Source organism: Thamnophis sirtalis, unplaced genomic scaffold, assembly GCF_051295495.1.
Source record: "Thamnophis sirtalis isolate CommonGarterSnake01/CBP01778 unplaced genomic scaffold, rThaSir2_p1.2 scaffold_2, whole genome shotgun sequence".
Taxonomy (NCBI): domain Eukaryota; kingdom Metazoa; phylum Chordata; class Lepidosauria; order Squamata; family Natricidae; genus Thamnophis; species Thamnophis sirtalis.
Genome location: NW_028261382.1, coordinates 125055888 through 125072718, shown reverse-complemented (window position 1 = coordinate 125072718; position 16831 = coordinate 125055888). Strand labels below are relative to the sequence as shown.

The 16831-nt window shown below is 39.2% G+C and overlaps 1 protein-coding gene across 1 annotated transcript in view; it reads left to right on the top strand.

Annotated features, from left to right (window-relative positions):
- PTDSS1 (phosphatidylserine synthase 1) overlaps nucleotides 1-10175 on the top strand; it is a 42904-nt gene extending 32729 nt beyond the window's left edge. The window contains exons 10-13 of the mRNA XM_087706835.1: nucleotides 1493-1592; nucleotides 3802-3867; nucleotides 4761-4848; nucleotides 7111-10175. Coding sequence (XP_087562961.1) covers nucleotides 1493-1592; nucleotides 3802-3867; nucleotides 4761-4848; nucleotides 7111-7220 — 364 coding nt within the window. The 3' untranslated portion in view covers nucleotides 7221-10175. The remainder of the gene's footprint in view (nucleotides 1-1492; nucleotides 1593-3801; nucleotides 3868-4760; nucleotides 4849-7110) is intronic.
- Nucleotides 10176-16831: the final 6656 nt, after the last annotated feature.

Below are 16831 nucleotides of genomic sequence, written 5' to 3'. Positions count from 1 at the left end.
CAAATACAAGAGAGGAAAGTAAACAATACCCATCTAAAATATGTTAGCCTTTCAAAAGATTTTCAAATTATGAAGTTACAGAAATAGCAGGATTCAGCATGCTCCGGCCTTTTGGAAAAGCTTGTTTTACACTAGAAACATGCTGATTTCTTTAGCTGGCTTGGAGGTAATTGGGAACATTTTCCTGTCATCACTTGCTTTGTTCTGATCTACCCTCAGTGCCTCTTGTCATTATATTCAGAATAGCTACTACTCATTCTTCTGACAAAAAAAGATAGAAAGAAAAAAGATTCATCGTCAAAGAATATTCTTGCTTTTTGGAGTGAATCTTTGTTAGAATCACAATGACTTTAAAATAATGAAGAATGGAGAGGTGCTAAACCCATGATGGTGAACCTATGGCACATGTGCTGGAAGTGGCACGCAGAGCCATCATCCCTTGCTCTTCTGGGTTCCATCTGGTCTTCACGCATGTGGGAGGTCCAGAAACTGGAAGAGCAGCCGCCCAGTGCGCATGCTGATGATCTTTCAGTTTGCAGTGTGCATGGTCTTGATGTGTGCATGTGTGCACCAGAAACTGGAAGACCAGAAAACTGGAAGATCATCTTTCCTGTGCATACATGCACACCAGGCAGTTGCTCTTCCGGTTTCCGGCACTCTGTGCCAAAAAGTGTTGCCAACACTGCGCTAGACCAAATTAATATGTTTTGACAGTTGAGGCAGTCTAATTAGCAGGCTCTTGGCTACTCATAGTATGTGATAAAACAATCAATAATAACAGTAATCTCCCAGTGAGGCACTATCTTGATGTGGTTATTTGCTGTAAAGTAGATACGAGTTGTGCCAGAATTTCAACCATACTGGATAGGTCACATCGGAAGAGTTAGGTAAAGAGCATCTCTCCCATAAACAATACAGTGACATAATTTAATGGATGGGGTCTTCGCCTTCAACAAGAAGACTGCACTAGGCATTGGTATTCTTGGACAAATGATGGCAAATGGCCTACAGAACTCAAGACTGTTTTTTTAATTGCCTTTGATTTTATTGTCATGCCAGACTTCATCCTCAGAAGGAAAGCAGATCCTTTATATTGGCATCTGTTGAAAATCAAGAAGAGAGGTTTTAAAAATGAGTATGTATATTCTGGTCAGTATAGATAGTTTAGCTTTCTTACATAGCGAGAAAATATATTAATAAAACACTGAAAGAGGCCAATATAAACTTATGAGAAAGTCTGTTGTGGAAGGAAAGGGCAAGAAAAAAAAGCAGTGCCAGCTCAGTATAAAACACTGTGATCCAATTAGTTGTGCAATTATTTTGGGGATGGGGTGGGTGGGTGATCCCTACATCTTGCTTTCTGATTCATAACATGACAGTGATGAGAAAATGTTTCTCACAATACGCCAAAAACAAGTTGACATTGTTGGGGTAAATCGAGTCTCAAACAGAAATTCAATATATTTTGATTTTTTCCCCCTCACCTCTCTAGAGTTATTGGTTTCCTTGAAGCTATTGTCTGCATCAAATTTGGTCAAGATCTCTTCTCCAAAACACAAATATTGTATGTTATATTTTGGCTTCTTTGCGTGGTAAGTGCATCTTTTTTCCTTTAGGTTGCACACATTTATATTTTTACCCAATTTCTTAACTTGGCATCTTGCAGAGTTGCTGGGATAACACCTCCCAGAAATCACATGTCTATTTAAGATAAGTTGTTTCTAACTCGTTGGTTATTATAATGCTATTTTCATTCCCTTGCTATAGGTAAATATTATATCAAATTTTGCTAGGATAGCAATAACCTATTTTAGATAGCTGTGTTGTTCCAGTGGAACACTTTTTTCCCTCAATAGCACCTTTCTCAGTTCCCTTCACTAATTAAGATTGCTAAATAGGAAAATAACTATATTTTTTAAACTAAATACATGCTGACAAATTCATAATAAGATTATAATGTTCAATATAGACCAACAATTACAATGCCACATGCTGTCACCAAATATTCATTCTCTCACATAATAGGAAAAGACCCATGTGACAGGATGAAAGACAATAAATCCTGCAGATATTTTATACTTCAACTTAGTGGTGAAATTCATTTTTTTTACTACCGGTTCTGTGGGGGTGACTTGGTGGGCGTGGCAGGGGAAGGATACTGCAAAATTCCCATTCCCTCCCACTCTGGGGCCAGCCAGAGGTGGTATTTGCCAGTTCTCCAAACTACTCAAAATTTCTGCTACCGGTTTTCCAGGACCTGCTGAATTTCACTCCTGATTCAACTTTGTTCAGCTCCAGGCAGGATAGAAATTGTGGGAGTTCAAAACAAGCAGAATGCAAAAACCCACTTAAATCTTATTTCTTACATAGAAATTTATGTATAAAAAGATTTACTTTCTTCAATATTTATTAATAGGTTTACATCCTACGACAAAGCAGATTCTGAGTGGCTTACTACTTAAAAAACAATAAATAGGAATAAAAATTAAAAATGCAACAGTCTACAGACCAAAATGCAAACTTTTACAATGAAAGGGGTGATCAATTATTTGATCGAAGTCATGATCAGCACAATTTATAAAATGTAATCATAGCCCTATTCATAATTTTATTTTTTTAAGATACTAACTTAAGCAGGAGTAATACAGATTGGTACTACTGAAGTCTGATAAATCAGTGCTTTGTAAATATTGTTTCCTCATGGTAAACTAATTCCATCCTGGTAGCCATTTTATGATATCATTCACAGCATCATTCCAAAATTTGGCACCAAAAGACAGCAGGAGATCAGAATGAGATTTCTTTCACTGGAAATACGATCTTTCCTTCTAGTTCGCAGTATGGCTCTCACAATCTGCAGTTTTTCTTTTGAATATCTGCATAGTGGTGCAGTTGCATAGAAAGCTTCTGTCATATTGTTGCCCTTGTGAAGGCTCTCTGTGGCATTCTTCATTTTAGCAGTTGAGCATTCCAAACACAGAATTGCCAACATTGTGAAACCAGATAGTCCTCTGTGAATGACTGCCTCATGCAGAAAAAGGAGATTTACAACCAGTCTTCAAAGCTCTAGTGTGTGAAAGTCTCTTGAATCTGTTCTAAACAGTGGTGGGTTCTGGATCCTGTTGCAAATGGTACTCTGGCCGGGCGTTCATCACATGTGCAGTACCCGTATGCATACCAACCACCCGTGATGCTCCAGCTGCTTGGCTGAGCGTTGCGCAAGCGCCGTACACTCCGTGCATGTGCGCAAATTTGGCCCGGTTGAGTCAAATACAGGTAAGGCGAGCGGGTGGGCAGGTGGGCCCTCCGGAGCACCATACCGGAACGGTACTTGATGCTCCCAGCAGGCACCGGTATGCCTGTACCAGGGCATACCGGTTGTAACCCACCACTGGTTTTAACCATTGATTCTGATTAACCTATTTAAAAAAGTAGCTGTCCAAATATATTTGCATATGGCACAGGGAACAAAAATCAGAGCTCATAAATCATATGACAATATTGAAGTCAGTGTAAAGGGTTGCAATACAGTGTTCTGTATTTGTTTCAGTGTTTTAAGTGACCTTAGATTCAAACATAGGTCAGAAAAGTAAAAGTGCATCTCACTTAAAAAAAAAAAAAAACTATTGCAATATTAGCAGTTTTTCCGATTGCTGTATAGAAAAAAGACCTCCATTTTTAATACCGTCATTGTCTCTTTTAGCAAGGCATGTCATACCATCAGAGATTGGGCATAAATTCCTTTTAAAAATAAATATTAAAAGAGCAACTCAAGGCCATCTTCTTTTTCTTCTGTTACAGGCAGTAACGACTTTTTTGTGTTTATATGGGATGGTGTGGTATGCGGACCATTACGGACGAGAAAAGGTAATGTCTATAGAAATGCTAAACCTGGCTCATGAGACTGCTTGCATTATAGACTGTTGCCCTCTGGGTAAACATATTAAAATATGTTAGCCATAACTTGTCGACATTTAGGTGAACTTTTACATAGAGACATAATTTGTGACTAAATTTATTTTTCTTACTATTTTGGAGAAGGGAGATTGGATTATACATTAAATAAAAATGTCCAGCGACAATATGCAACAGAGGAGCAATAGTCAGAGGGCTATTGCTCCTACTCTCTGCTTTTAACTTTCTGAAGGCTTCTGGTTTCAAGCAGTACAAAAATGGAGGAAACTGGTTATTTGGTTGATGTGCAAACATGCACATTCATCATTTCTGAGCTCTCTTCTATGATTGAGGCAGAATTCTTAGGTCTAAATCTGTCCTTGATTGTCTTTTTCTGCATTCCACATACTTTTTCTCACGGAGTAGAGTTGGAGAGGAAACGATCAGTGCAAAAGGTAATGTCAAACAGGATTGTGGTCAAGAGGAGATTCAGACAATTCAAATGAGTATAAAGATTTATTGCAAGCTTAAGCTCTCTACATAAATCTAAGTTACTAACGGTCAAGGGAAATGAGCAGGAATTAAGACATGCAAGTTGGGGTGGACTTAGATTTCTTGTGAGTGTGCAGGGACTCATGACTTATAACATGTTTGACCCTTCCCTCGGGCTCAACCGGTCATCTGCATACAGTTACAGATGAGAGCAAGAGTTCCTTTCTTACTTGTTGATTAAATTCATATAATTGAAGAAGAAATTAAAAAAGTGAATTCCAAATATTAACTTAGTTATCTCATTTATTAAACTGATAGTGTTTCTTTGCTACAAGTATTATCAAACATTACATTTATTACATTTATCTCAACAGACATTGTCGGAAAGTGAAGATAGTTTGTACATCCCGGATGTTTCCTGGCATAATCCTAAAATCACTGGAAGTCCCGTCACTTGCTCTGGTATATTTATTTGTCATATCAATAATACCAAAATTCCATTTAGTTCAGGCTTTCATGAATCACTTGTGAATTCACACAATCTGGTTTCATACCCTTTGCTGCCTGATGATCTTGATAGTATTCTTAGGGTCTATTGTAATTATCTCAAGAATTAAAGGGATTTAACAAGAGCTGTATATAACTATGCATTATTTTATCTATTGAGTAATTCTAGAGGACTAACCTGATCAGTCTGTTCCAGAAGATTTTGAGGAATTGTAAAGGCTAATGTATTACTATGTAAACATTTGTGGCTCCTGGTCACTCAGTTCCATCATCTGCATGGAAGCCTTATTCGATGGCCTTTGGAGTTATTGTGGCTCCCAAACTGTTTATGCAATAATAAATGAAGGTGCTAGAAATATACTTAATAATTTAAATACCATATTTTTCAGAGTATAAGACGCATCTCCCCCCCCCCTCTAAAAGAGGGTGAAAATTTGGTTGCGTCTCATACACTGAATGTAGCCCCACTCACTCACGGCCCCCCAACTTTGGCCTCTGCCTCTCAGCAATTTACCTCCTTTCAACAAACGGGGAAAATGGGGCTTGTGGAGGCTGCAATAGGCTATATCAGTGGTCCCCAACCTTTTTATCGCCGCGGACCAGTCAGCCTTTGATAATTTTACCATGGGCCGCTGAGCGCGCGCAGGGGTGGGGGGGCGTTGTTCGCGATGACAGCTTTGGGCCACACGTGCGTACCTGCGCGGGGCTCTCTTCCCTGGAGCCTTTGCGCACGGCCCAGAAGCTTTTGTGCACGGCCCAGGAGCCTTTGCGCTGCAGCGATCATGTCCCCCGGCCGCTGCAGCAATCATGTCCCCCGGCCGCTGCAGCGATCATGTCCCCCGGCCGCTGCGCGGCCCGGTGCCAGGTACTCCACGGCCCGGCATTGGTCCGCGGACCAGGGGTTGGGGACCACTGGGCTATATCAATCCCTGCAACCTGAAACAGCCTGCTGATGATTGAGGCCTGCTGAAATTGAAAGTGAAACTTGCTGTTTGCTCCAGGACACAAATTTCTGGGAGGCAGAGGCAGATTTTTTTTTTTCTTGTGCTAATCAGGCCGTTTGCTGCAAGGAGGTAAGTCAGTAACTATAAATGCCTATAGAATGTTCAAATTATTAGACTTAATTTTTAAAGACTGCTTTATTATTATTCTAGCCAGCTTAACAAAATGAAGAAGCTTTTTAAAATAAATGCTTGATCTGAAAAGGCCCAGTACTATTGTATCTTCTTTTAAATAGCCGAGAATAACCATACTTCCAGAAAGCACATCAATTTTAACAGCATCTGTATAAGTATAGTCTGAAATGTAACACTACAAACAGTGTATATTGTCTGTACCGTTTGCTGTTTGTTGCCAGGAGGCAAATTGCTGGGAGGCAGAGGCAGATATTTTTCCCTTGTTTTCCTCCCCAAAAGCTAGGTTAAAGCTTATACTTCGGAGCGTCTTATACTCTGAAAAATACGGTAGTTGCTGTAGCCCCATGTTCAACAGGTGGAAGGATCTGTGTTCAGCAGTAGGTTTTTGCACCAAAACGTTGTGAAAAACTCTGAGGAAAAAAAACTTTTCTTTGAATGATTAAAGTAGTTTCTCAATATCACAGCATTCCAGCATTTTCCATACCTATATTAACAGGAGCAGGAAGGGAGCACCAGAATTCAGCTTTTGTTTCAGTCTTTCTGGATAGTTGATGGATTCCAGTGGCGTCTTTCCAAAGATGCTCTGCTGGAACTGATGTATTCTTAACATGATATTTAAAATACATCTATAAAAAAAACTTGTTTAGAACTGTGAGTTAAGTCCAAAAGGAGAAAAATGTATCTAGGTTATATACTATTTCATACACATTACAAAAATGTGATAATAATTAAAATTTATTTATATTGCCATGATATTTAAAATTCCATAAAATTTGGTAATATATAAAATTACACCAAGTACATCTATCCAGCAGGAACTTGGCCTTTCAAGGTTTAGCAGATCTTTTGTGGTGTCGCTTAAAAGGTAGCCCGCATGAGTGTTCCACAATAATCAGTTCACTTAATGACTTGTAAAATTAGTTAGAAGGCAGCTTAACCACTAGATGGCATGTGGGTTTCAACTAAACTTTCAATATGTATTCTTAATCCAGAATTTCCCTTGATTGAAAAACCAAACCAAACAGTAAATTAAGTGATTATCTCTTCTGTGCTTTTGTGTTTCTGTCCAATGGTTTATTAGAAATGGAAGACAGTCCACCCAAACACGCAAGCAACAGTGACAGCCATTCATCCAGGAGGAGGAATCGTCATTCAAAAACAAAAGTAACGAATGGGGTTGGCAAGAGATAAGGAAAGAGACAAAGAAAGAAAGAGAGAGAGAGAGAGAGAGAGACTGTCAGTTTCTAGATTTCTCCCAGAATTGTGCCTGAGAGCAAAGAAGGAAGACTGGGCCTGGATCTGAATTCCCTACTTGAAGGTCAACAAGATATGAGGAGGAGATTTGAAGGGAACAAACTCTTCAGTCATCGGAGGTCTTGGACTTTGTTAAGAGGGAATTCATCTGTGTATTGCAAATCATTAGCTGCCTGTCCCTTGCCATGAATTGGCTTGACTCTGCATTTGACACTCAAGACAGTTGAAAAGGTTTCAAAGGCAAAGCAGTTGCTTGCTCTGGAGAGGCCCCGCGGTAGAGTGAAGGCCTTATGAAGATCTTGGTTTAGTTGAGAAGTATGATCCAAAGTTAACTGTCAGCCAGTTGGTTTATATGCCCGTGGCTGTGTGTTTTTACTTTCGTTTTGCATTTTTGCATTCTTCAGCATAACTTTTTGATTGCTATACTGCCTTTGCTTTTTTTGGTAACTAAGCCCTTCTGTGCTTATATTCAGTTTTAGGAAGCAGCACTTCCATTTTTGAGTCTGAGATGGCTGACTGTTACAAAGCGTATTCCAAATTTTGGTAGTGTTTTTAAAATAATATTTAATTCTGTTGAATGCTTTGAATTCACAATCCTATTATGTATGGATTGTGTCCATACAGTACTTATTAACATAGCAACAGATATTTACCTAAGCGTATCGCCCTTTGTTTTCTGGCGGCTACAGTATTTTACATAAGACAGTTCCTCCTTTGAAGTATATCATGTAGGCCTTGTGACCAACAATAGTAAAATTTGACCTTAAATTTAAAGCCAAATACATGCTGACACTTTTACAACAATCTCCTTGGCCTGATAAAGTGCTTGTTCCAGGAAAGCACCATTCAGCATTGCTATTTAAAGAAAAAAGAAAAAAAAGAAAACAAGGAACACTATATACAAACTCACACAGTCTTCCTGGATTTTCCCCCTTTTTTGTTTCTTATGAAATAATCATAGAATAAACCTTTAATGTCGATTCTTAGACTTTCCCTGAAAAGGACATGAAGTATTAAATGTTAAGATGTCAGAAGTGAAAATTGCATTTTCTTTGCCTTGGCTTCCTTTTTGTGTCCCAAGTGGGCTGTGAGTCAGATTATGCCAAGAGTCTTGTCCAAGGTGATCAATTAAACGAGAACCCACATCCTTGCCATTGTTTGGGAGGTATTACTAGTTTTGAGAGTGCCACAGGCTATGCCCCCAAGGTCTGATCTGTTGTAAAGGCTTCAGCATACAAATCAAAGGACTGTACATAGAAAAAAAGGCCACCACAATCTGCACCACTCACGTGCTACGCAAGATCTGCTTTTTTGAATAGTTACGCTGCAGCTGCTAAGCTGTGGAAAGCCCTTTCCCCCCCCCCCCACTCATAAATGTGTGACCCTTGCATTAAAAACTGCTATAACCTATTCGTTGCAACTCTGCTAAATCTGTGCATGTTGGGGTGGAACGGGGGGATCCAAGTAAAGCTAGTTTCTCATCCATATTTTGAAAATTGTGAGCTGGTCCTTCCACACACATATATTTGCATAATTCTCAAATATCGGTTCCCTCATTGAGTTCCATTTCTTTATTATTTGTCAGTTGCAGAAAGGCAGACCAGTTGTTTTCTATATTCAAGTCCAAAGCTGGCCAATTTTACTGTCCTTAGGAACATTTATATATATATATAAATGATTCTCACTTTTTCAAAGAGCCTTTCCTGTTTTGCAGATAGTGGAAAATGCAGGATCATGGCTCTTCTAAAGTCAATAATAAGATTCCTATTCACCTTGCTAGAGTTAGGCATTAGGTTTACAAAACAGTTTAATATACAGACACACTTCTGATAGATGATGACATACTTGGGTATCTTTATTGTTCACCGGATGGGCATCCATATCTATCTTGCAAAACTAGAGTTTGTGTTGACATTCCCTAACATTGAGATGAACTGGTCCATGTATGGAGTAATCCCTGCAATGTTGGATCTGGGGATATGCCTTTGGAAGATCAGCAGTTGCGGTTGCATCTACTCGTTCTTGTAATGCTTCAGTACACAGCTTGGATTCTGGCCTAAATATTTTTAAAATATATAAATATGGCATGTTAAAAGATGCATGACTAAGCTGAGTAGATGAACACCTTAATTAACTCTTTTCTGGGACAGGAAAGACATCTGTGATCTGATACTTTCATGTTAGTTTAGTTCAGAAATCCAAGAAAGTCTTCATTCATGGCCTGTTCTGTATTGGTTAGCTTTAATGAAATATATTGCCTCAAAGCATCATTAGCCTGCAGGGATGATGCACTTGTGCTTTACTTTCCACGGCAACTAGCCTTAGGCTGCTAGAAATAAAGGAAGCTGTGTATTCTGGATCAGATCTGTCCCATCCAAGTGTTTTCTTCACTGCTGCTGAATTGAAGAGATACACTGCTACTATCTTGATACTGAAAAGACACAGAATTGCTCCCATTTGTAGATTTCTAGACTTGCCTTCTAACTTCCTTGTTGCCTCATTCCATTTTAAAAGATTTGAGATTAGTATACGATTCCATTTGTTGTGATTGTTTTTGAATTACTTTTTAAATGTGGAATTCTTTGTTTTTTAAAAATGTTATTCCTGTGGACATTGCTATACTGCTCTACCTGTCGTTTTGGAGCAGGGGGGGGATGTTGGATTGCCTTTGGGGGGGTAGAAAGGTCTGGTGCAAAGTGATTTCTACAAAGAATGAAGGCTAAGAAGGATGGAGACTAGGAATGAGCAAACCTTGCTGCTGCCAATATTCAACCCGAGTTGAAGGCAATGCTACATACAAAGATTATATACAATCAATACCATACATGCAGTTTGGTTTCCATTGTACTTTTTTTTCTCACCTATGAGAAATAAACTTTGGACTGCCTGGGATTACTTTTCTGGTTTCTTTTATTAACATTTCATTTTAGATCAAAGACATTAGCATGGAATAAGATACGATGCTGTGAAAATTGCTGTTGTCCCTGGTTCTTAGTCTATGTTTCTTATCGGCGTGAATGATACTTGAATAACTCTTCGTGTCTTATAAACTAGAATATCAATTTCCATGCCCAAATAATTTTACCTAAAACTGATTTTCTGCTCATTAAGGTAAATAGATCATTGCAAAAACAATCTCCTATAAATTCCAGTTTAACAAATGATTTGTACCTCTGAAAAATGTTTATTTTTAAAGTACATTGAATTCAATTAGTCTACTACTTCCACTGATTTTTATGTATTTGTTTTATGCTTACACAACAATCTAAAGCTAATTTTAAAAATTAGAAAAGAGAATCCCCAAATAAGCTACAAACTAAAAGAGAAAAAAACTGTCTTAAACGTACTCTTATTTCTGTAATGATTAACTGGATGAAGGCAATAATGTTTGAACAAAAGTACCTCAAATGAGCTAACTTACACAATGGATCCAAAATTGGGAACCCATGACACTGGAATTTAAATTTTATAAAATATAGTATTTTATGACAGAAAAATGATCATAAAACAGTTTATGACATAATACTAATAATTCAACATGGGCTATTTTCAAAACGAGTATATCTCTGACTATCTGTTTTTCCAGTGAAGTCAGTACATTAGAATTTTTTGTCATTTTGGAAGGTATTGAGGAATCTGATAAGGAAATATCTCTAAAAGAATGACCTTTCAGACTATTGGTCATTATTGGTTTATTAATGACTATAGTGCAATAAAATATGATTGTATAATATCAACATGTCTACCACAGTTTCACATTGCTGCATTGTTTTGATTTATAGAACATATTACCTTTTCCAAAAGAGATAGATCACCCATTTTTGACAAACATTCTTTAACGGTTTGGAATAGTACTACATTCCAATTCCTCAACGTTTCCTTCAGCTGCCTCCACCCTGGGTAGAACCATAATTCCCGATAAGCAAATTCCAAAGCTTTGATACATAGTTCACCATTGACTTTTTAACATTTGAGAAGTTCAACCAGTTTCACTATTGTAACTCTATATTATAGCTCAGTTCTTTTTTTCTAGCATTGCATTCTGAAGTGCTGGATTTCTGTTGTTCTCTAGCATGGCTTAGTTCACTTTTCCTTCTCTAGATGGCACTCAACCACTGCTAGAGCCAAACTTGCCAAAGCACAATAAGAGTTTATTTTGTGGTGCTATCCCAAACAGATTGAGTAGCAGGAGCTAGCTGTGGACTATTAGATATGACATGAACTTGCCTTTTAAGACAAAATGAGCATGATGAGGCTCATCATTACGATGCCTCATTAGGACACACATCCTTGGGTGAGTCTGATTTTAAATGTGCATACTTTGAAAAACCAAATGTGTTTGTTTCTTAGTGTAATCCTGCAAAATATAAAAGGATTTTTTTAAAATTGAAATGCCATGACTTCCAGGGTACCACAGAAATGCAATAGAATTTAGGCAGTAGTTTGTTTAAAACTGCTTTCTTAGTGTATTTATAATGGCACTTATCAAATAATAAGATAAAGGTTCCCTTCGCACATATGTACTGGTTGTTCCCGACTCTAGAGGGCGGTGCTCATCTCCATTTCAAAGCCTAAGAGCCAGCACTGTCTGAAGACTTATCCATGGTCATGTGGCCCGTATGACTAAATGCCAAAAGGCACAAGGAAAGCTGTTTCCTTCCCACCACAGGTGGTTCCTATTTTTCTGCTTGCATTTTTACATGCTTTCAAACTGCTAGGTTGGCAGAAGCTGGGACAAGTAATGGGAGTTCACTCCATTACGCAGCGCCAGAGATTCAAACGGCCAAACTGCCGACCTTTCTGATCGACAAGCTCAGCATTATAGCCACTGAGCCACCAGGTTCCACATCAAATAATAGCAATACACAAATGCTTAAAAATTAAGCGTTCTACTAAATCTTACTGTAAATCATTATCTGGCATTGAAAAGAAGAGAGTGGTAGAAGATTTTGGCTTGTCTATGATTTGGGATACATTTTTGTAGGATTAATTGGAGACATCAAATTGACCTTACCAGATGATCCTAACCCTGATAGTTTCAAGCCACGATGGAGTTGACAGCTTGCATTTTGATCAAGTTAAATTGAAATGTTGGTGAATTGTTTTTCTGACATAACTGGAGGATTCCAGTTAGAGAAGCTTGCTCTTAAGTAACAAGAATTTGTTAGTTGATCTCAACATTCTTTGCTTTAAAGCTGTTTTTCTTACATTCACATCTTTTCTTATATATTGGTATACATAATGAAAGTCAAAGCACTAATTTTGGGGGAAAGGGGGGGATCTTCCATGGCAAGATTTATGAATATTACCTTCATTTAATCAAAGCTTTAAAGTGCAGTTTAAAGCGCACCTTAGGGCAATTAGCACATATAAAACTGAACCTTAATTAGCAAGAAAGCTAATTTGCCGTGTGGTGTGAAATAAAATGAACTTCTAGGTAGGTTCAGTCCCTTTATGAGAAGCTCAGTCCTTACTGGCAGTTGGGCAGCCTGCCTGAAGCCATTCGGTAGAGGAAGAACGCTAGGAAAAGAAAAAAAAGCCAAATGAGAGATTGAACTGGGATTTCTTCTGTTATATTTAAAACAATTTTTTTTTAATGTTAAGTCTGGGTGGTCATACGGCAGGTGCTTGTCAGCTTGAATTGTAAAGGTCTGAAGTGTTTTAGCTTTTTCATTTTCTAATTCTTTGGCTATTTTGTGGCTGCTCCGACCCTCTGGAACGAACTCCCCGTGGAGATTCGGACCCTCGCCACCCTCCAATCCTTCCGCGCCGCTTTAAAGATCTGGCTGTCCCGGCTGGCCTGGGGTTAAGATTTTAACCCCACCCGAATTGTGTGACTGTTGTGCTTTCTTTTAATATGTTGTATTGTCTCCATGTTTGGAATACTGTTTGTCTTGCCCCCCCCTTCTGAATTGTGAGCCGCCCTGAGTCCCCCCAGGGAAAAGGGCGGCATACAAATAAAGGAAAACAACTATAAACTGTCCTACCACAAATTGAATTTCCTTGCAGATCTTCCAATGTACCATTGTTGTTACTTCGTCATACCATTGTTTATACACAGTCTGTGTGATCTTCTTGCAGCAGTTAACCAGGTGATCCACTATTTCTTCACCTTCCATTATGAGTGGCCCAGATTTTCGCAACCCAATCCATGGTCCTTACTTAAACTGATTTAGAATGGAGAACATAACGTATGGTCCTCATCCCTTTCTCAATGCTATTGTTGGCAATGTAAGTTAACGAATCTCTTGCTGCTGCAGGATGGTTTGTATTTGACATCATGAATGTGAGTGCAAGTGGTGAGAGGATCTACGATATCACAAGAGATGCCAACAAACGATTTGAGAGGAGGAACTAAATCTCTTTTGTGGACACTGAAGCGAATGAGACAGACATCTACATAAATGGTAAACTATGGTTCCAAATCCCAGAACACCAATACAATAATTGACAGTAGATTTTAATCACTCGTTCAAACAAAACATTATCCAAAAATGTAAGTGTGCAGTTGCCTTCCAATTATCTATCCCAGGGATAGCTGATGCTTTAGGACTGAATGTGGCATTCTGCCCAGCTAGTTAGAAAAGAAACCTTACCCTCCTTGGCAGCTCTGCCTAAGTAAAGATCAAGTTTTAGAAAAATAAGGGGAGAGAGGGACCTTGTAGGAAGTAATGAGGCTAAAAGAAGTTAAGTGAAAATTTGCCTGGGAAGGCACGTCTACCTCTGCTGGACGAAAGAGTAAAAACAGCAGATGAATTTACAGAATGTGCAAAATACCACTATTATGTTCACATAGCCTGCCATGTCTCAGCAAAGAAACCACATTGTGGCTTCATATGTTGGTTGAGTGCACACAGGATCCTAAAATATTATGTTTTATGTTCCCACAGTGAGTTGAACCTCAAAATGTCCATCACAAAATAGGATATGAGGCAGTTATTCCTGCACGCTCATTGTTCCGAATCACCATGGATTTGAGTGGCATAGTGCTTTGGATCATCAAATATCTGGAGGTGTACAATGTTCAGCTTAGCTGTGAGTTGTGATCCTATGCACACCTAACTATTCTGAATAGAGATGCAACCCTTCCACATTTATGAAGTAGAAACCTGAACCCATTGGTCTTGCTTCTCTATGAATGTGCTAATTGTTTTGTGAACCCTATTTTTGTTAGTTGGAAACCTATTTTACACTACCAAAATAATGTTAGCCAACCTGAATAATGTCCAAACGTGTTTCTTGCATATCCTGTCATTAACTCCATTTAATTTTCCTTGCTTTTTTTCCAGCGCATTCCTACACATTTCTCTTCTTGCGCCACTCCTATTCACAGTGTTGTACCACTTCCACAACAGCCATCTGAAACAGACGAGGCTGAATAACAGCAAGCTGAGATTTGAACCTGGGGTTCATACAAATCTCTACATCACCACACTTCACACACTCAGATTTACTTTCTGTCATCGCCCTATACTCACCTAGCATGGCGCAAGAATGGGATATGAATTAGAACTTCCTACATTTTGATGGACACAATGCAAAAGTCTTAGCACTGCGAGCATCTGCTTCTAGCCTTGATGAAGCCAACATGACAGAACGTGGCATCATGAAACAAGTTCTATCCTTTCATTGCTCGCAAATGCATAAGAGGTAGAGTTTGCGTTGTGACACATGTAATACTTGTTCCCTTGCCTCCCAACCCCATAAGTTCAGCATAAGTGGGTTCTTATCCTTGGGGGTACAGACAGAAATTTGGGGAAATCAGGATCTGCTTTATAACAGGAATTTCTTCAAGTGACATACTACTACTGGAAGGAAAGCAGTGAGATCTGCTTGAAATAGTTCTGTATTAACTGTATGTTCTGGTTTGGATGTTTGTTTTCCTTCTCCCACCACCTACCTTGGTATGTGCCGAAAAAGCTACAGATGTCACCAATACAAATAATCCCAAGGAGGGAAATGAGGTAGATTCATACTAATTTTTGTGTATCTAGTATGTTTCACCACCTTTGGAATGTGCTGGGATCAGCAGTATTTCCCTTGACCACATGTGAAATGATTTTTCTCTCTTCCCTCACCTAAAAGCTGTTCGGGAAATAAGGGTATGGCAGTGGAGGCTTAGAAGCAATAAAATAATTACCTAAATCCCAGGTAACTTTGGACTGAATCTGCAGTTTTAGCCTTTGAAATGGATTTCAAAGGCTAACAAGATTCACAAATGGATTTCAAAGGTTCACAAACATAACATGCCTACTCCTGCTTTTGTGCTTCTGGGAAACATGGGCTGTTGAATCCCCAGTAGATTTCTTCATTGCCACCATATCCTCGGTGGTGAATTGTCCTAGATCTGATTCCTTCAGTTCTCTGGAGTTTCATCAGTGTGCCCAAGTCAAGAAAACTTGACAATGAAGCTCTATTTTCTGCTAATGTGTTGTGGCTTTGCTCAGTTGTTCTCTTGTGGATAATGAAATCACCTTGAAAGCCACTTCACTGGCTACTTTGAGGAAGATCTTAAACTACTCTCATAAAGGACAGTTTCTGTTGCAGTGGGCGTGATGAGAGGGCCTTTGAAGGGTGACCCAAATCAAGATGATTGAACTCTGGCTAATGTGAAGTCATGCAGAGGAGAAGGAAAAAGAGAAGTGGATTGTTTTCTTTTACTAGAGTTTGCTGCCCATGAAGGATCTTTCGCCTTGCTGCTTTGGGAAGAGTCCTCAATGGTGCTATTCAGCTGGATTTGGGGGCTGAATGCCAGGACCGTGTAACTCAAGGGGGAGGAGTCAGAGAGAGTCGCCATTAATCGAGACATTGGGATCAGCCTGGCTAATCAGTTCAGCCTGACATACTTCCACACAGCCATTTTCCTTCTGATTTTGAAACAGGATTATATGCAGGAGAGAGGCAGACAGGCATGTTTACAATATCTGAGGCTCATTGTATTTCTTTGGCTTCTCAAGCATCCTTCACCTTTTCTATAACAAAATGCACCCCCCCCCATTAGAACTGCACCTGCTTTCTTTTTCTGCAGTCATAACAGTGAGTGAGGTTTCGGGAAGTTGGGAATAGAAAACGTCTGAGTGCTCGGATATTATTTGAAAACTAATTTTAGCAAAGGATCTAGCCTAACCCTAACCCTAACCCTTTCAATAGATCAGGAAGGGAAAGATAGTTATAAAGCATGGAATGGGATTGAGGAATTGGGGCATGATGATAAGAAAGCTAGTTGCATGCTTTATCACTGAAGAGACACCCAGGAAACTGGGGAAGACATATGTGTATACATAGTTGCCTTTGGATCATGAAAACTACACAGAAGGCTATATGTCAGTGATGGCTAACCTTTTTCTAAAGGTGTGCCAAAATTGTGCCCATCCACCTCCACATACACACATGACCCCCCTCCCCACCTGCGCATACGCGAGCGAACTCCATGCAGGGGAAAATTTTCACCCTCCCCAGGCTCCAGAAGCTTTCCTGAAGGCTGGGGAGGCCATTTTCACCCTCCCCAGGTGAAAATGGTCTCCCCAGCTTTCGGAGGCTCTAGGGGA